Below are 19,864 nucleotides of genomic sequence, written 5' to 3' on the forward strand. Positions count from 1 at the left end.
TGGCACTTTTGTGAGTCTATTCGTAGACCGTGCATGCCCAGTCACTTAGTGTAGATGCATATCCTCTGGTTGCACACAGCATGATCATCAGTATTTCCGTCAAAATCCATTAGAATCAGTTAGGGGATTTTTCCAGTGCATTTAGCCTATTTTCCCTATTTTTGACATTTTTCACTTATTATTTTTAAGTGACTTTCCAACAAAAGTAGGTAAGGCAATTTTGCTAAGTTAATATATAAGCAACCCTAGACTAGCACTCTTGGGCAGATGAGCAAGGAGCACAACAGGCCCTCAAGCAGCAGGTACTCCCTCTCTCTCAGCAAGAACCTCTCAGCACTCACAAGAACCTGGCGTTTGCAGCTTTGCCTCATCGCCAACACATTTAGCTAGCGTTTTTGTTCATCACCACCGTCCCTAGCGCTGGCGTTTCAGTCCCTTCATCGCCACAATACCAGATAGGCTAGCATTTTTGCTAACGATTCCCAGATCTGCCAGCGTTTTCATTTTCAGCCTATAGCGGAGAATTTGCAGCAGCGTTTTCAGCCTTGAAGACAACAGCAGATTCAGCCCTAGTCATTGCAAGAGATCCACCATTTTCAGCCCTCAAAAACGCAGCCAAAACAGTCATTTTCAGCCGCCGAAATCAGTCCTAGATTTTCAACCATAGCGTTTTTATGGACAGCAGATAGAAGACCGCAGATTTCAGCCTTTGAGTCGTCGTCGTCATCCCCGTCGTCGTCACCGGCATAGTCCCAAGTTGCATCAGTTCCATGCATCGTCATTGTACCACTTTGTGTAATCAATAAGTAGACCACTCTCGCCAACGAGAGTGGGGCCTTCGGAGGAGGGTTTTACAACGTGGGTCGTATCTTTCTTCTCTCTATCTCTGAGTCTCATACACTTGCACGCACAGTGTCCATTCACTTTGTTTGTGATCGTAGCACTTTCCATTAAGAACGGAAGGCTCTCCCTTTCATAAGAACTAAAAGGAACCTTGAGCACAGTTCGGAGCACTCATCTTGAGCAAAGCGCAAACAATCATTCCTCTACACCTAACACCCATGTCTTGTAGTTTGCGTATAAGTCTGGCTTTCGGCATTGTGTCAAAAGCTTTGCGGAAATCCACAAAGCTACAATAGATCCTCTTGCCATGGTGTCTACCCTCCTCAATAATAGCTTTGAGTGTCAGAATCTGGTCAAGAGTGGAGAAACCTCTCCTGAATCCTGCTTGCCCTGGTGCTCGTATGCCCTCTCCCTCTGCCACTCTACTCAGCTCCTACTCAAGAATGGATGCATACAGCCTAGCTAATGTGTGACCAACCATGATGGTGCGATAATTCCAGGGAATCATGGGATCTCCTGACTTGAAAATAGGCACAATCGTGGACATACTAAAAGTCTCAGGGAAGCCTTCATAAGTGCTCTGCTACCAGACCATCATGATCATGTTCTCTCCTTGTCTTCATCCTGTCAATGGCTTTCCTTACCCTCTCGGCAGTAAAGAAAGAACATGTCTTCGGGCATGTCTCTAGTGGGTCCGGCAAAGGTGGTTGCCCTGATGTTGTATAGAGAGATGTGGCATATTCCCCCTATGTCTCTGTGGAGGTGACCGTTGGTGGTGGTGAATGCTCGAGGAATAGCCTCCATGCTTCGCTTGAGTCTTGACTCATAAATAGCTGATACAAATCCCGCTCTAGCTGAGATAGATAAGCCCTTTTCTTTTGTCGCACTAGGCGGCGAAAGATAATCCGTGACTGTCTATGTGTGGTAATACCCATGAGCACTTCCCTCTGTGATTTGATCCTCATCTCTCTACACTCCTCATCATACCAACTGTTCTAGGGCATGCTCCCAGATCATTTCCGTGTAGGCTGGCTGTGGGGGTACGCCTTTGATGCTGTATCATGGAGCGTCTTTGTCAGTATCTGAGTGAGTTTAGGTAGTGGCCTTCGCGGCTCCTGAGTACATAGCTGCCTGTATATCTCATCCATATACACAGAATCCGTCTCCCTCATAAAGGTATACCGAGTGTGCGTGGGGACCTCTCCTAATGGAGCTGTGCTGAACGGAAACGTCAGGGTGAAAGACAAGGTAACATGATGAACTGCTACTCCAACTGGCCTAGTGCCCACCATGAAATCTTGAAAGAATGGAATGAGACCTGGTTGGGCCATAACATAATCCACTTTGCTAGCACCATGTCGGTGTGGAAAGCAAGTAAAACCTCCAGTTGTTGAAAATCTTTGTAGGCTATTCAAAATTGCGAATCTATGTGCAATTCCCATCTATCTAGTATCTGCCATACTTAGTGTATTCCTCATCTTGTGATAGTCTGGATAGGCCCATCTCAGTAACGTCCAGCTCCCTAAGCATCTCCTCGGAAGTATCATAAAATATTGTATGGTGATGGGCAGTCCTAGCATTGAAGTCCCCTAGTATGATAATGTCACCATCCTTGGAAAACTCCCACGTCATTATCGAAAATAGCAAAGGGGCACTGTCCTCTAGGTGATGCATATACTGACGTACTAGGAGGAAAGTAACAGATAGCCATGTAGAGGTATCTGTCCGTCTCTGCCCTGAGCCTCACCCACATGTACCTAGCCTGTTCATCCTTGCGTGCTATATATATCAATGGCTGCAACTCCTCCCTGAATAGAACTGCCACTCCCCCTGAGTCCCGTCCTCGATGCTCCGATTTGGTCTCCTGTCTATAGGCCGTCTCCCATCTATATCCACTCACTTGTGGCATGGATTGCCCAGGGGCTTGATGCATCTCAGAGTAGAAAATGCTGTCTCTCCCTGTGAAGCTATCCTCAAAGGCACCTACATCAAGATGGAGTGACCCATTACAATTCCAAGTTGCCATCTTGAGTGTGGTCCCATAGGTCTCGCACCATCATGCGGAGTGTCGCTCCAATATCACCACCCTTCCATCCCTGTAAAAGGCAATCTTCCCTTTTTCCCTTGCTGCTCTAATTTCTAGCATTACTTCTTGCATATGAGCAATCTGCGAGAGGGTGAGGTCATTTCCAAGAAAGATTCCAGTCTTCTTTAGAGTCTGTCTTTTCTTCAAGAAGTTCTTCGCTTCCATGGAGGGGAAGCGAAGGATAAATGCCCTTTCTTTCGAGGTTTCTCCGTTGCTCCCACTTTTCTTATCGCCCACTCTCCAATCCCTCGTATGCATTTGCTCGTTAACCCCCACCATAGTCATGAGTTCTTTCATCTCTTCATCCACATTATCTTGGTCTCTGATGCCACATATCCTTACGTGTAAGGCCCGCACACGTCTCCTTTGCTCCTCTTCTAATGTCAGGTTAATGACGGTTGGTGTGGGGGTGGGGGTTATTTCCTTGCCCTTTGCTTTCTTGACAATCTCGATCCATTTTTCGGCCTTTTCTGATTTTTGTCGGGTCTTTGTGATGACATCTACCCACAAGGTCGTCATTTCTTTTTGTTGCTCCTCACCTTCTTTGATGGCCCGCACTTGTTCTTTAATCGTGTTAAGCTCTTCAATTATTGAGGGTTGAAGCTCTCCATCTTCGAGGACATTTTGCGATCGCACCTCTGCAAGCTCTTTCTTGAGTAGTGCGATTTCCTCATCGTGGGCCTTCACACGATCCTCAAGTGTATGTATCGTGCTTTCCTGTGCCGCCACGCGCTCGTTGAGTCCGTTAATAGTACCTAGGAGGTGGCGATTGATCTTGTTGATGGACTCGCTCATTTCTTCTTTGTATTTTTGGATGGCATCCTCCATAGGGTCCTCCTTGTCATTTTGTTTCCTCATACTTGGAGGCCGCAAAAAAAGAAGGGGGGGGGGGAAAGAATCCCCTTCTCTCTCTCTCTCTCTCTCTCTCTCTCTCTCTCTCTACGCAACTTTTTCCACTCTACGCACGGGTCCTCTCTCTCTCTATGCCTAAAACCCCTCCCCACTCTCTCTCTACGCTCGGGCCGGCAGGGGGGGTTGGAGCGCTTAGGGTTGGGGTTGCAGGGAGAACGCGAAGAGGGGGGTGGCTGGGGTTGCAGGGGAGCGCGAGGGGAGGGGGGGGGGCGGGAGAGCGCGCGTGGGGAGGCGGGGGTAGCAGTGAGAGCGGGAGCAGGGGGGCAGCGCGAGGGGGGGGGTGGGGGGTGGAGAGTGGGAGAGCACGTGGGGAGGCGGGGGTAGCAGTAGGAGCGGGAGCAGGGGGGCAGTGGGAGCGGGAGGGCAAGAGCAAGTGCAACTAGGGCAGGTGGAGCAGGGTAGCAGGAGATGGGAGAGAGAGCGCCGAGCGAGAGAGAAAGAGCGGGAGCAGGAAGGCAGCGCGAGGGCGGGAGCAGGAGGGCAGCGCGAGGGGTGGCGAGAGCAAGGGGGTAGCACGAGAGAGACTGTGCATGGGTAAATAGCAAGATTAGGCAAGTAGGTTGTGTGTGTGTGTGTGTGTGAGAGAGAGAGAGAGAGAGAGAGAGAGAGAGAGAGAGAGAGAGAGAGAGAGAGAGAGAGAGAGAGAGAGAGAGAGCTTTATTTACGTCTTCTAAAGGCCGAAGTCGGCCTATGAGACAAATCAATATACATCTAGTTGTAGTCCGGGTGTCCGGAAAAGAAAATACTGAAAATAGAATGCTGAAATGAAAGCTAATCTAGAACCGGGATGTGCAGTGTGGTGGTATGATGCTAATGTGTGGTGGTATGGGTATATATGGCTTTGGCACCGCAGATACTGACCATATGAATACATTGCTGTGGATGTAGCTCTGTCACAACAGAAAATGACTACCTCGTGCTGAGTGAAAGTAAAAGTGTGAGGGCATACCCGTATCAGAGCTGGCTAGTAGTGTGTAATGGGTGATGGGTATAAAAAGTGGTACATGGGGGGGAGGGGCTGAAAAACCCGATGTAAGTGGGTGCTCCAATGTGTGGTGGAGCGGGCCCTCTTCAGTTGCTGCTCATGAAGTGTACATATCCTCAGTATATCCTGCTGGTATAGACGGGGCCGTTGGTATCCTAACTCTCGGGGTCGGTGTCGTGCTCGCTGTGCCTCTGCCTGCTTGAGTGTCAACCCAGAGTGTCAGCCCAGTCGTCGTCGGCGGTGTGGGATCCCCCGAAGTCATTCTCTGGAAAAGCTGAGTGATCGTCTGCTGAACACCTCCAGTGTCATGTGGTCATGGTCGTGTAGACTCCTCACGTATGTGGAGTGCTCCTGTGATGAAATGGCCCACATGAGTCTGGTCTCTCCTCCTCATGCATGTCTGGAGAGTGCCCTCAATCCCAAATCTCTGTCTAAGCTCTGAGTAAGCTGGGCATCGTAGCATGAAGTGCTCCTCCGTCTCCACCTCTGTCTGACACACTGGGCAAGTCTGGTTCTCTCGTGGTATGCCTCTGGCTCTGCCCCGCTCAATCTCAAGCTGGTGTGATGAGACTCGGAGCTGGTCGATGGCTACCCGTAGGTGATGTGGCATGTACTGCTGCATATACTAAGGGGTGTCTATGAAGCCCTGATCTGATATCTGGAGAAAATGCTTATGGTAGTGGAGCATTTTCGTCGATAGTGGCTGCCTAGGGCTGATCCATGTCCTCTCAATGTAAATATGCGAAATCCCTTGCCTGATGATCCTATTCCTCTCCCGATGAGTGAGAGTATAAGTAGGTGCATGGATGTCATACTGGAGGGGTAGTAGTCGATCTATATCAAGCCCATGTTTAGTGAACCACGCGCTGGTTTTTCATACCAAGAAGAGGCATCTCCCGCCGGTGCCATAGACTGTGATGCTTGTATTGATAGGCAATGCGGTCCCTATCCATACTCTGTAGTCTATGTAACAAGCAAACCGTCTGAAACAGTGCCTCTACTAGCATAGGTGGGACTGCTAGCTCTGCTCTGACTATATCATGTGGAACGGACGGCTTGCTGCGGATCATCCTGGAGATCATCAGTACCTGTGGAAATCAAAGGCCAGATCGAGTCTGCTAAGCCAGGTCCTCATATGGTTGCCCCATACATAAGAGCCAGTGTGGCCAGAGTGTCAAAAAACCACCCCTCGTACGGGGCTCCTGAAATTGTGCCTGGTGGCACTGTCTCTCCATCCGTGCGAGTGCGGAGTACCCCTTGGTCAGTATGTCTCTGGCTGCCCGTGTCATGGAAAAGGCCCCTGATGCCGCGGTAAAAGTCACTCCCAAGTAGACATATGAGCCTACAACCTCGATACTGCCCCCTGTTGCTGTGAAAGAGCTCTCTCGTCTGATCCGTGCTGATGTATGAAAGATGAGAACCTTGGTTTTCCCAAGGTTCACTGGTGCACAAAAGTCATCGAGCCCAAGGAGATGCTGACGCAGCCCCTCTGCCCTCTGCTGACTCTGATATGAGTACAATATCATCGGTATATAATAGTATATGGACTGTGGTGCCACCCATCTCCACCCCATCACCTCCTCTATGCTGAATAAAATCCACTATCTCATCAATGTAGAGTCCAAAGAGTGTAGGGGAGAGTGGACATCCTTGTTTCACACCAATGGTGCTAAACAAGGTCTATGTAGTGCCTCCTGGACATTGTACTCGTCCACATACCTGCTCATAAAGTGTATATATGTCCCATATCATGTCCTCCTCAAGCCCACGTGAGAGTAGTCGCCTGAAGAGTCGCTCACGTGGCATCGTATTAAATGCTTTGCGAAAGTCCACAAAGCAACAGTAAAGCCTCCTCTTCCTCACTCGTGCCTGGTCGATCAAGCAGCGTAGCGTGAAGATATGATCGATGGTAGAGTATGTGCGGCGGAACCCAGCCTGTCTTGCAGCTCGGATGCCTGCTGCCTCTGCTCTGGTGCTAAGCTCCTTCTCTAAAACCGCGCCATAGATCTTGGCCAACATGTGGCCAATCATAATAGTCCTGTATGTGTTGGGATCCATGGTGTCTCCAGACTTGTGGATAGGTACAATGATGTGCTGTGCCCACGAGTCTGGAAATCCCTCCACTAGTGCGTGGTTAAAGAGATGAGCTATGAAAGGTGCCAAGGTCTCTCTCCCATAAATCAGATGCTCGGCTTGTAGCTCGGTCTGGTCTCGAGTTCTACCATGCTGTAGATGCCGGATGGCTCGAGCTACCATCTCTGATGTGAAGAAGGACGAAGTGGTGGGGCGTGGTCCCTGTGGCAGGGGTATCGGTGGCTGTCCTGGTATCTGGTGAAGGCCCTCTGCATAGCGGTACCATGTGTCCGGGTCCTCGATCGGTGTCGGTGGCCTGCGCTCGCGGATGCGGCGCCATGCCTCTGCACTATCTCGGCTCACAAGCAAGTGATATAAGTCCCAATACTGCTGCTCGTCCCATTCCCGCTTTTTACGGTGGGTGAGAGACTACATCTGGCGCTGAACCTGGCGGTGTGTGAGTACCCCGCGGGCCTCATCCTCTCTGAGCTGACGTCGTAATGCTCTGCAATCATCGTCATACCAGCTGTTCCGTGGCATGGAACCTGTGCGGGGTGCATGTGTGCATGTGTGGTGAGGGAAGCTCTGAATGGCAGATGTGTGAATCATGGAGGTAAGATCTGATGTGAGTGATTCTAGGGGGGCATTTGGGTCGAGAGATAGGAGATGGTGTGCATAGACATGAGAGAGCTCGTGTGTAAAATGAATAGTGGTATGTGGCTGTGTGAGTGGCGTCGGTGTGTGTGACAAATGGGAGGTGAGTGTGAAAGTGAGGAAAGTGTGGTCTGTACCGATAGGACGTCTCCCGACACTGAAAGATCGGAGAAGCTGGGCCCCCAAAAGACTCCCAAGAATGTAGTTGACAGTACTCTCTCCCCCCCCCCATGAGGGAAGCAAGTGAGCCCGCTCGAATCTGGCCACCTCTGCATCCCGTTATAAATAACGAGATGATGTCGGCTACCTAGCTCCAATAGGTGACTGTCGAACCCGGTGATGTCCTGCCCTGAGTCTGCTGACAGTATGCTAATCCCCATCTCTTCTGGGTCTAAACTGCTCATAATCTCTGGGTGGTCCATATCATAGAGCTCGCATTGCCTGGTCTGGGTGCGCCCGTTGAAGTCTCCCATAAGGAAGACCTCTCCGAGTGTTGAGTAGCGGAGTATGTCATTTGAGAGTGGTGTATAAGGGGAATCCACCTCCCGTGCGTGCCCATCAGTGCTCGCATATGAGGAGCCTCGTGGTGGAAAGCAGCAAATGGCGATATAGACCCAATGCTCGCGGTCTATCTCCAGGCGTACCCATAGAAAAGGCGCCTCCTCATCTCGGCTCACAATCTGTATATGACTGCTGATGGAACGGCGAAATAATATGGCCATCCCACCGGATCCTCGTGAAGTGCCGCGGCGAGTGGTAGCTCGAAAGACTGACTCCCATCTGAAGCCTGCAATGGCTGGTAGCCCCCTTTCAGGGCTCTCATGGGTCTCAGTGATGCAAATGAAGTCGTGGTCCTCTATAAGCTCCTCCAGTTTGTCGGGGCGAGTCCACAATGACCCATTGCAGTTCCACACTGCTCCTCTGAGAAGTATCTCCGGTCCCAGCGGCGTCCCATAGGCCGCGTGCCCCTATTTCATGGGGCGCCCATCCACAAAAATACGACCATCTCTGTAGAAGGCCTTTCGGTCCTCTCTCGTCGCCTGTAATATTTGAGGCATGCAGGCACGGCGGTGCTCGACCTGCATCCTCGTTAGATCCTCGTCGATGTAGATGGGGCTGCCTAGAAGCGTGCGGATCAGGACTTGCTTTCGAAAGAAAGTGACTCTCTCCTGCGGGGACCGCATCTGCAGCACCAAAGCCCGTGCTCTCGAGGAGTCCTGTCCCGCTCTCCATGCACGGGTGAAGGGCATGGTCTCTCCAAAGCCGAGCCGTTTGCACAGCTCCTCGGCATCTCTCTCTGGTGAAAGTCCCTCTGCCAGGCCGGTCACACGGATTGTCACAAAACGGGAGCTTTACGAGCACTTGAAAATCTGAAAATTAAAATACTTTGCAAATATGAGAGAAGGGAGAAGATCGACACAGTATTGGGGACCAGAAGACGGGCTGGTCCCCCCCCCGTTAAGAGTATTCTTTTATTCAGGGAGAATTCATATACAAGCACGAGAACCCGAGGAAACCCCTCCGTTCTATAATCTTAGACCCGAAGGTCGTGCTTTCCCGTAAAGGGCTTGGGCACAAGGCCGTTCCTTCCCGTAAGAGACTTAAGCGCGAAGCCGTACTTTCCCGTAAGGGACTTAGGCGTGAAGCCGTACTTCCCGTGAAGGGCCTTCCCGTAAGACGGGAGATTCCTGCAAAACAAACCACACAAACACGCGACAACAATTCGTATGGTGAATCCACAATAGATACCTGTCGTCTTGCGCGGGAAAAGCGACTTCCGTGCTTTGTAGTCTCGCGATCTCTTGCGGCAGAGTCGTCTCTTGCTGATGTTGGTACCTCCTTTGAGTGAGGGCATGTGGTGCTTTTATAGCTCCCTGGCCACGGCACGAATAGGGAGAGAGAATTCGCTGGCTGGTTTTGTTGCTTTATCTTCTAAGTGGCTGCCCACTTATTAAGTGGGCGGCCGGCATATTTTAAAATTGGTCTGAACCTGCCCAAAAACTCAATAAAACCTTATAAGTTAAAACCAATGCATTTCACAACACTTCCCAGGCGTCCCTGGATGCAACCACATGCACGGATGCAATGCAAACATAGATTCCTCGCGGAAAAGCGTCTGTCTTCCCGCGATTGTTCCTGCTTTTCGTAAAAAGCTTCATTGAACCCATCTTTATTCTTGTGCTTGTGTTCTTACGCGTATTTTCTTACTCAGTTCGGATTTCCTCCTTAGCCTACGGGATGCCCCCTTACTGATGCACCCGTCACCCATCATGTGACGCATCAGGGGCACTCGTAACCCGGCCCTTTCCACCGAACGTACGGAAACTCCTTTGCGATGTTTCCGTCACCCATGAAATGACACATCAGAGTTGTCCGTTCCTGATGGCAGTTCCTGTAGCTACAATCTTTTAACAGTTCTTAGTGCACATAATAAAATATCCTAAAAAAAAGATTAATCATTAAAAATAAGAAAATAGTCCAATTAGCAACATCCCTCTGGCTTCTAAACAGTTGACCTCAACTGTAGTGCTTGGACATATACCTCCAGTATCTCGGGATAAGCTGCTAATTCCTCCTGCGTCATCCACTGAGCATCTAGATTCGAATAGTTCTTAAACTTAACCAAATACTTTTGTGTTATCTTTCCGGATTTGAGAGGCCGCTCCTGATGACTTACTATCTGCTCCGGTTGGAGTATTTCTTCTGTTTCCTCAACCTCAGGAGGTTCCTCAGCACTAGGCTGGCTTGGAAGCTGTCCCACATACGGCCGGAGTAAACTGACATGGAAAGCATTATGGATCTTTTAATTAAGCGGTAGCTCTATTTGGAAGGTGACATCATTCACTCGCTCAGTGATCTTAAACGGCCCATAGTAACGGGTAGAAAGTTTTACCACCTTCCCCTTATGAGACGCTTGTTTCTTAAGTCTTGCCTTCTCAAACTTGAGTAAGACTAACTGTTCGACTGTTAAGTCTAGATTCCTTCTGTGCTTGTCTGTAGCTTTCTTATGCTTTTCTTGAGAGCGTAGAATAGCTCTCCTAACTTGCCCGTAGGCGGTGTCCAAATCCCGGACAAACTCATCTGCTGCAAAGATCTTATCCTTAGTTAAAAGGATGGGTGGAAGCAAAGGCTTACCATAGAGAATCTCAAAAGGTGCTTTCCCTATCGATGAGTGTATGGTATTGTTATACGTATACTCGACAAGAGGCAAATATTTCTCCCAGTGAGATTGCCGGTCTGACACATAAGCTTTTAACATATCCAATACTGTGGAATTGGCTACCTCACTTTGCCCGTCCGTTTGAGGATGGTAGGCAGATGAAAAATTCAGCGTTGTACCAAGATTATCCATCAAGGCACGCCAAAAATTTCCTGTCATGCGAGGATCTCGATCGCTCACAATAGACTTAGGTATTCCGTGATTCTGAAAGATCTGTGCTAGAAAGACCCTAGCCATATGATCTGCTTTGATCGTTTTCTTGACTGGTATAAAGTGTGCTTGCTTGCTAAACCTGTCCACAATGGTCCAGATCGCGTCATTTCCAGTCCGAGTTCTAGGGAGGTCCATGATGAAATCCATGGCAATACTTTCCCAAGGTTCATTAGGCACAGGCAAAGGTTGTAGCAACCTAGGCGTCTTATGTCGATCATACTTCACTTTTTGGCAAACCAAGCATTCCTTGACATACTTATCAATGTCTGCTTTAAGGCTAGGCCAAAAGAAATATCTTTCCATTGCTAAGGTCGTAGGGAGAATACCCCGATGACCCGCATAAGGCGAAGCATGTGCTTTATTCATGATCTTCTTTCTTAATGGTTCCGCCACACATATGGCTTGATGGTGGTAGAGATAAGCGTCCCGGATGGAATAGGGAAACTCATTCTCTCCACGATGTAGCTTTCCCCAAATGGTGGAGAAGTCTGGATCATTCGGATACAAATCCGGTAGTGCTTCTAATTCTTGGTGATACACCGAAGTGATAGCGTTCACCCTTGGCCGCCTAGACAATGCGTCCGCGACCACGTTCTTTCTCCCAGTCGTGTGAAGGATCTGGAAGTGAAACATAGACAAAAAGTTTGCCCATCTCATCTGCTTCTCAGATAGTTTCCTTTGCGTAAGAAAATACCACAAACTCTGGTGATCAGTCTTGATCACAAAATCCGCTCCTAGAAGATAGTGCTTCCAGTTGGATAAGGCGTGAATCACAACCGTGAGTTCCTTTTCGTAGATTGATGCATGCAACTCTGCATCCTTAAGCCGTCTGCTTTCGTAGGCCACTGCATGGCCTTCTTGGTTTAAGACTGCTCCGATGCAATCGCCTGAAGCATCGCAGTGAACCTCAAATGGTTTTCTTAAGTCAGGCACTATCAAAATAGGTCCATGGCTTAGCAAGTACTTGAGCCGATCAAAAGCTCCTTGTTGTCTCGATCCCCATCTGAAAGGAATCTTCTTCTTTGTCAAGTCATAAAGTGGTCCTGCTACATGAGCAAATCCTCGAACAAACCTTCGATAATACGAACATAATCCCAGGAAACTACGTATATCATGTACTGTAGTGGGAATAGGCCAATCTTCTACCACTCGGATCTTGGCAGGATCCATACTCACTTGATTGTGAGAGACTATATGGCCGAGATAGTGTATCTTTGAGAGAAAGAACTCGCTCTTCTTTGCATTCACATGCAACTCATGCTTTCGCAATTCTTGAAACACTGAGTCCAAGTGCTTCCGATGTTCCTCTTCTGACTTAGAGAAGATGAGTATGTCGTCAAAGAATACTCCCGTAAAAGCTCGATACGGGCTGAAAATGCGGTCCATCATGCGATTGAACGTCGCAGGAGCATTTGTCAAGCCGAAAGGCATTACCAAAAATTCATATAGTCCAAAGGTTGTGCGGAAAGCAGTCTTGTGGACATCCTCAGGGGCGATTCGTATCTGGTGATACCCACTCTTTAAGTCTATGCGACTAAAGACACTTGCACCCTGCAACTTATCAAGTATATCATCAATCCGAGGGATCGGAAAGCGATTCTTGATTGTGATCTTGTTTAAAGACCGATAGTCTATGCACATTCGAAACGTGCCATCTTTCTTCTGCACCAGTAGAACTGGAGAGCAGTAGGGTGAAGCACTTGGTCGTACTAACCCTTTCTCTAGAAGCTCGTTGACTTGCTTCAAAATTTCCTCTTGCTGAGCAAGACTCACCCGATAAGGGGGTTGATTGGGAAGCGAGCTACCCGGTATGAGATCTATGCGGTGATCTTCCGGGCGTACCGGAGGGAGTTCATCAAGAAGTGTTTCCTTGAACATCTGGAATTGAGTTCGAGGTTGGTGGTGCGGGTTCCTTCCTTGCTTTCTCTTGCCTCGTAGAGGCTTGTTCTTGCCATTGCTGCTTTAGCGGGCAGTCCGGTTTCATATGTCCTTTCTCGCCACAGTAGAAGCATCTTCCTTCCTCTCTGAAAGTTTGAAGTTGAGTAGGAGAAAGGTACTTAGTTCGCTTGCCAGTGCCCTCTGGCTTCTTAGAATGATCATCGTCTCTAGATGGAGGACGTTTTCTTCCTTGGCCCCCTTGGTCATCGTAGACCCCTCTTTGTCTTGCACGGTAAGTGCTATGCTCCATCTTTCTGGGCGTCCCAGTTGAGTGCAAATCCTCAGCAATGATTGCTGACTCCATCATCCTCTGAAGAGTATCATGCGGATACACCTTCATACTCTTTCGAAGCTGCGGTTGGAGACCCGCTTCGAACTTTCTTTTCTTTTCCTCGTCGGCAATCTTCATGAAGGGAGTGACCTTCAGAAGAACCGACCAATACTTGTCCACATAAGTCGTTACTCTTTCATGTTCCTTCTGGGCAAGCCAGTCCCATTCCTTCTGTATGTCCTGCTCGAAGTCAGGCGGAAGAAATTGTTCATAAAATTCAGATTTGAAGCTCTCCCAAGTTCTGGCCTGAGAACCTTCCAGAATCTTGGCTAACCACCAATTACTTGCCGTTTCCTTGAGGTGCATCCCCACATGGCGTAATTTGGATTTTTCTGTGAAGTGCCCATTGGTAAAGGCGACTTCAAACTGTCTGATGAAGGACAGTGCTTTGGAGATGTCTCTCCGTCCATTGTAGGTTTCGAACTTGATGTCCTTGTCGCCTGATTTGAAGACTCTCATGCGATGTTGAGACTTGCGACCTTGCTTCTTGAATCGAGGCTTATCTTTAGGTTGATGTATGGTAGTGGCGGTAGTAGCTGCTTCCTTCTTCTGACGCGATGATCGAGAAGTAGAAGTATAATCAGGAGAGTAAGATGGAGATGAGATAGAGATGTCCTTGCTCTCGTCTAGCAGCGAGAGCGCTTTTTCCTGGCCTTTCCTTGAAGTAGGCCGTTCATTCCGATCCGAAGATCCTTTGTGCACCTCGGCACGTGCTTCTTCTCTTGCCTCCTGTGGTCTCACGCCAACAGTGTTTTCTGGATGCTTGGCTGCATCAGTTCCATTCGTTTTCTTCATTCCGCCCAAAAGCTTTTGGATGTCTGGCAGCAGTAAAATTTGTTGCAACTCCGCAAGTTGAGCTTGCACTTGTTGAAGCTCCTCTTCAACGCTTCTCCCTTGGCTGGACATGGTTCTTCCCGTTCTTCCCGGAATCGTCCTTCTTGGCAGAGGGAGAGAGGAGTCCGAGCTCTGATACCACTGTCACAAAACGGGAGCGTACACCAGCACTTGAAAATCTGAAAATTAAAATACTTTGCAAATATGAGAGAAGGAAGAAGATCGACACAGTATTGGGGACCAGAAGATGGGCTGGTCCCCCCCCCGTTAAGAGTATTCTTTTATTCAGGGAGAATTCGTATACAAGCACGAGAACCCGAGGAAACCCCTCTGTTCTGTAATCTTAGACCCGAAGGTTGTGCTTTCCCGTAAAGGGCTTGGACACAAGGCCGTTCCTTCCCGTAAGGGACTTAGGTGCGAAGCCGTACTTTCCCGTAAGGGACTTAGGCGTGAAGCCGTACTTCCCGTGAAGGGCCTTCCCGTAAGACGGAAGATTCCTGCAAAACAAACCACACAAACACGCGACAACAATTCGTATGGCGAATCCACAATAGATACCTGTCGTTCTTGCGCGGGAAAAGCGACTTCCGTGCTTCGTAGTCTCGCGATCTCTTACGGCAGAGTCTTCTCTTGCTGATGTTGGTACCTCCTTTGAGTGAGGGCATGTGGTGCTTTTATAGCTCCCTAGCCACGGCACGAATAGGGAGAGAGAATTCGTTGGCTGGTTTTGTTTCTTTATCTTCTAAGTGGCTACCCACTTATTAAGTGGGCGGCCGGCATATTTTAAAATTGGTCTGAACCTGCCCAAAAACTCAATAAAACCTTATAAGTTAAAACCAATGCATTTCACAACACTTCCCAGGCGTCCCTGGATGCAACCACATGCACGAATGCAATGCAAACATAGATTCCTCGCGAGAAAACGTCTGCCTTCCCGCGATTCGGAAAGCGTCTGCCTTCCCACGATTGTTCTTGCTTTTCGTAAAAAGCTTCATTGAACCCATCTTTATTCTTGTGCTTGCGTTCTTACGCGTATTTTCTTACTCAGTTCGGATTTCCTCCTTAGCCTACGGGATGCCCCCTTACTGATGCACCCGTCACCCATCATGTGACGCATCAGGGGCACTCGTAACCCGGCCCTTTCCACCGAACGTACGGAAACTCCTTCACGATGTTTACCGTCACCCATCAAATGACACATCAGAGTTGTCCGTTCCTGATGGCAGTTCCTGTAGCTACAATCTTTTAAAAGTTCTTAGTGCACATAATAAAATATCCTAAAAAAAAGATTAATCATTAAAAATAAGAAAATAGTCCAATTAGCAACACGGATGTTGAGGCGTCGAGCCTGCCTCAACCTCTCCTCCTCAGGGTGTCCTGGACTCTGATGTGCTCCTCACGTACGACATCCTCCTTGACCTCCTGCTTGATGGTCTTGCGGACCACCTCCACCCACTTCCCCTGGGTAGCCTCCATCTCGGTGTGCAGCTCCTTCTTCAAGTCTTCTTTAATAGTCTCCACGTGTGAGATCTCTCCATCTTCCCGGGCCACAATGATCGAGGCTCGTAGAAGCTCTATCTCCTTCTTGGTCTCCCCAAGCTCAATCCTAAGAGCTTCATTCTCCTTTCGCAAATCGGTGATGTATTGGTGCATCACTCCGGTGGCCTGCAGGATCTCCGCTTGGAGCATCCCTTCCATTTCCTAGCGGATTGAGGCAAGTAGCTCCTCTGAGACTTTGTTACGGCGGCAATACCGGGCGAGGGGGGTCATCATGAGCCCCCCGCCAACTTTTGTTGCGGATGGAGGGGGGGTCGCCATGGTCGATGGGGGAGAAAGAGAGAGAGAGCTATGTGGCCATACAGTGGCGGGGGGCTGAGCAAAGGCAGGGGGGCTGGAATAACAGGGAGCTGGCTGGTTTGCTACACAGTGGGCTGTTTTACCACTACTCAGCGATTTGCAGCCATGTGTAATGCAGGAGCTGAATGGGGGTATAGCAGTGCTGGGCCATGGGCTGTAGATGGTGATGGGCAGAGCTGTGGCGGGGGCTGAGAGGGAGCTCGTGCGAGCAGGCTGGTGGGCGAGAGAGAGAGAGAGAGAGAGAGAGAGAGAGAGAGAGAGAGAGAGAGAGAGAAGGTGACATAATTAATCCATTACTAACTTTGCCAAGAAATTAGAAAATATCATTAATTCACTATAAACAGAGTGGATGACTGCTCATGATATACTCAAACCAAGCCCGCTTGTTCCATTCATGCCTTAATGTTTTACATGTGATTAATTCAGATAGGGAGACTAATGCATCAAACAATGGAAAAATATCACCAGAGATTGAATTAGAGAAGTGGATGTCCATGTTACCTGTCACCATCACCACAAATAAAAACATGAGAATGTTAGTACATGTTGGTGGAAGACAGGTGTCTTAAGAAATCCACACTTGTTATTGATGTCACCCTAATGCAAAAAAAAACTCTTAAGTGATAAATGACCTGAGAGGAGGAATCCATGAGGTGAAAGTGTTGTGGTAGTAGTACCCTCAAAAAAAAGCCTAGCCTGTCCCTTCTTCTTCTCTGTCCTTTATAGAGAGGTGTCCTCTCATGCCTTGCTTTTCCAAGAAGTGGTATAGTTATGTTGGTAAGAGTGGTGGGGTCCTTTTTGGGAGTGGGAGGTATTCTTGGAGTCCGACGGTTTGAGTTGGTTAGAGAGTGGGGTCTTTTGGTTCCAAGAAACGATAATCCTTTGTCCCAAGCATACCCGCGACATCCCTTACAACAAATAGGTTCTATGGGTGTCCTTTATCCTAAGGATAAAGTGTTTGGGTAAAAGAGAGAGAGAGAGAGAGAAAAAAGGGGGAGATAGATAGATAGAGAGAGAGAGAGAGAGAGAGAGAGAGAGAGAGAGAGAGAGAGAGAGAGAGAGAGAGAGAGGCCCTCCACCACCCACACTAGGTATTGTGTAAGATTATATCCCCGAAATAGAGAGAGAGAGAGAGAGAGAGAGAGAGAGAGAGAGAGAGATGAGATGAGATGAGATGAAATGTTATATTAAACGTCTTTAAAAGACCAAACTGATACAATCTTGGTGGATGTAATACAATGTCTGGGTACAAAAATAAAATGAAGTAAAGTGAAAAACTATAAACTTAACTACTAGATGTGAACTAAGCAGCTAGCTGAAACTGTGTAGGATATGAGCAGGGGGGTGAAAGTAGTGATTGGGGGCTACTACAACACAATGTGGGTGTGCGTGTGGCAATATAATGGGTGAGAGCTGATACAAAGGCTGATACAAGATGAGCAGGGTGTACAATCCTCAAAAGAGCTAAATCATAGAAGCTCCATCATCGGTCTTTGGCGGATCTCGTCAATCTCCTCCATGGTCAATAGTCTGACCGGGCGTCATGTATGTCGGGCCAAAGTGATCGGAGTCCTCTGATGCAGCCTCCGTTGATGCTATGTAGTCCTCTGTAGTCGTGGGCGTCTAGATCTCCATAGCTCGGTCGGTCGATTGATCAACGTGCCTCTGGTGTGAGGAGAATGTGAGCTCTGCTGTGGTAGCTGCTCCTCCGGCTGCCCAATGTCCAGTCTAAAGAAGTCGTGATCTGTCTCCGAGACTGGCTAGCCTCTCCTGTCATCAGGCTCTCTCTGTGTCTGCGCAGCTCGAGCAAAAACATACCCAGACATCTCTAGTCCTCATACCCCATGACTCTAGAGAGTGGTCCAAAGCTTGGGGGACATCAATCATAGACAGTCACAAATTGCCTTCCGACACCTAGTGCGACGGAAGAAGAGGGAATTTTTGGCTCGACTAGAGCAGGATCTATATCAACCATTCTTGAGTCAGGACTCGGGTGAGGCATGGCGCCTCTTTCATGAGCACTCCTCCCCTCCTGCCATCACTTCTATAGAGGCCTGGCGCCAGTATGCGTCATCTCTGTACACAGTTCTTGGACAGCCGACTCTTCCAGAGTCCCGACCCCCCCGAGCTATGCCCACACACATGTGCTAGAGAGAGAGAGAGAGAGAGAGAGAGAGAGAGAGAGAGAGAGAGAGAGAGAGAGAGAGAGAGCATTTTATATACCTGTTACTTCTCTATGCGGCTTGTGAGCTAATCCATAGCACTGATGCAGACTGAAGGAGGTCTTAGAGCAGCCAAGATGAAAGAGAAGGTGGTGGTAAGAGGTCAAGCCGTCGTCATAAACAGAACAAATGACAGGCCAACTGCATGTCAGCAAGCCAAGGCACCCAGCTAGTTAAGCAAGACAAAGGCAAGTCAGGTCTCAATGACGGTGTTACTTTGTTTGCAGTTTCCATGTATACAATTAATGAAATTACTTGGTTACGAGATGCAGTGATCTTGTGCTGGAGTTATAAGCAAAATTTCTTCATCGAGGTGGTTATTGTTGTGCACAGCAGCTATTGAAGTCATTATTCTATCAGCATGGAATATTGCTGAGAATGGCTACACGGATGTTAAAGAGTCTTGTCTGACATAGATGCTGCCATATCGAAGCACAAGATAATGCAAGCTCATTTGGAATTGCATTGCCAAGTGTAAACAGATGAATGTAGAAGATCAAGAGATCAAGGTTTGCCTTTTCTACGCTGCTGATTATTTGGCCTGAAGCATCCTCAACTATTTTGGTATGACCGTGGGGAAGGAGCTCATTACTAGCATTACTTGACATTTAGATTCGATTTGTCAAAACTGTAAGCTCTTTGAAGAAACCATACAGAATTGCGGAATTCGACACTCTGCAAACAAGAAAATCTTGTTATTTTTTAATCAGCTTATTTGCCATGTTAGATGAGTGACATGGAATAACACTGCTGATATTAGTTATAATTATTTGGCTGGCTTGATTGTAGACCTATTCCTAAGAAGAAAAGTAGCCACATATAGACTTTCCGTATTAGATTTTACTCAAGATTTGTACCCTATATAAGGCCTTAGTAAAGTTTGGAACTGTTGGGAGCAATTGTGGACCATTGGTGATCATTGCCACATCACAAGTTATGATGACAAGCTTTTTCTTCGTATTTCGTGTATGAGAGGTATCAACTAAGCATTGTTTTTTTTGTATATGTAGGCCACTGTCAGAGATAGTTGACATTGTTTTCCTATTTTTATAAAGAGAAGCATTGAGTAGCAGGTGTCACACACTTTCTCATCCACTTCTGTAGGCCTGATTGATTTTTTACCTTGTTTTTATCTGGCATGGCAAAGTCTGCTGTGGGAGCTGATATGCTTTTAGCTCCTTGTTTGGTGAGTTATTAACTCGCTTTGCCCATCGAGGTACGCATTATTGGCTTTTGCATGGTGGTGAGTTGTGAAACTCACGACCGAGCACCAGTCTGCAAAACTTGAACATAGGGAGTGATCAAACCCTAAAGTAACACTATCAAACATTGTATTCCTTACCTACAATAGAAGTTCCTTTTGGTGGGTGAGAATGAAACATTGAAGAATTTGTGAGTTCCAACACTAAAATGCTTGGTAGAGAAGCTTTGTTAAAAGATTGTGTGCTAGATAAAGATCTTGCTTGTCAAATGGTGCGGCGTGCTAAGTAGGGAGTACCAAAGTTTTTGTGCATGCTTGATGAGCTCTAGAAGTGGGTACAACACTATTAAGGAAAGAAAAATAAGTAAGCCATGCTTTATAAATTTGTAGGGTAGCAAATTGCTAAAAGCAAGTGCTATCTTAATTTAGGTGCAACATCTTTCCTTAGCATGTATGGTTATTACTTACATTGGAAAAGCATGACATATGAGGATC

At 47.9% G+C, this 19,864-nt stretch overlaps 1 protein-coding gene across 4 annotated transcripts in view; it reads left to right on the forward strand.

The window, feature by feature from the left end:
- The window catches only part of LOC147418081 (uncharacterized), a 75,014-nt gene extending 55,888 nt beyond the window's left edge, over nucleotides 1-19,126 (forward strand). For all 4 annotated transcript variants that reach the window (XM_086507161.1, XM_086507160.1, XM_086507163.1 and 1 more), the window contains 2 exons: nucleotides 18,219-18,356; nucleotides 18,441-19,126. In XM_086507161.1, coding sequence (XP_086363287.1) covers nucleotides 18,219-18,341 — 123 coding nt within the window. In that variant the 3' untranslated portion in view covers nucleotides 18,342-18,356; nucleotides 18,441-19,126. The remainder of the gene's footprint in view (nucleotides 1-18,218; nucleotides 18,357-18,440) is intronic.
- The last annotated feature ends 738 nt before the right edge of the window (nucleotides 19,127-19,864 follow it).

This window comes from Adiantum capillus-veneris, chromosome 30, assembly GCF_014529385.1.
Source record: "Adiantum capillus-veneris isolate H3 chromosome 30, ASM1452938v2, whole genome shotgun sequence".
Lineage (NCBI taxonomy): Eukaryota > Viridiplantae > Streptophyta > Polypodiopsida > Polypodiales > Pteridaceae > Adiantum > Adiantum capillus-veneris.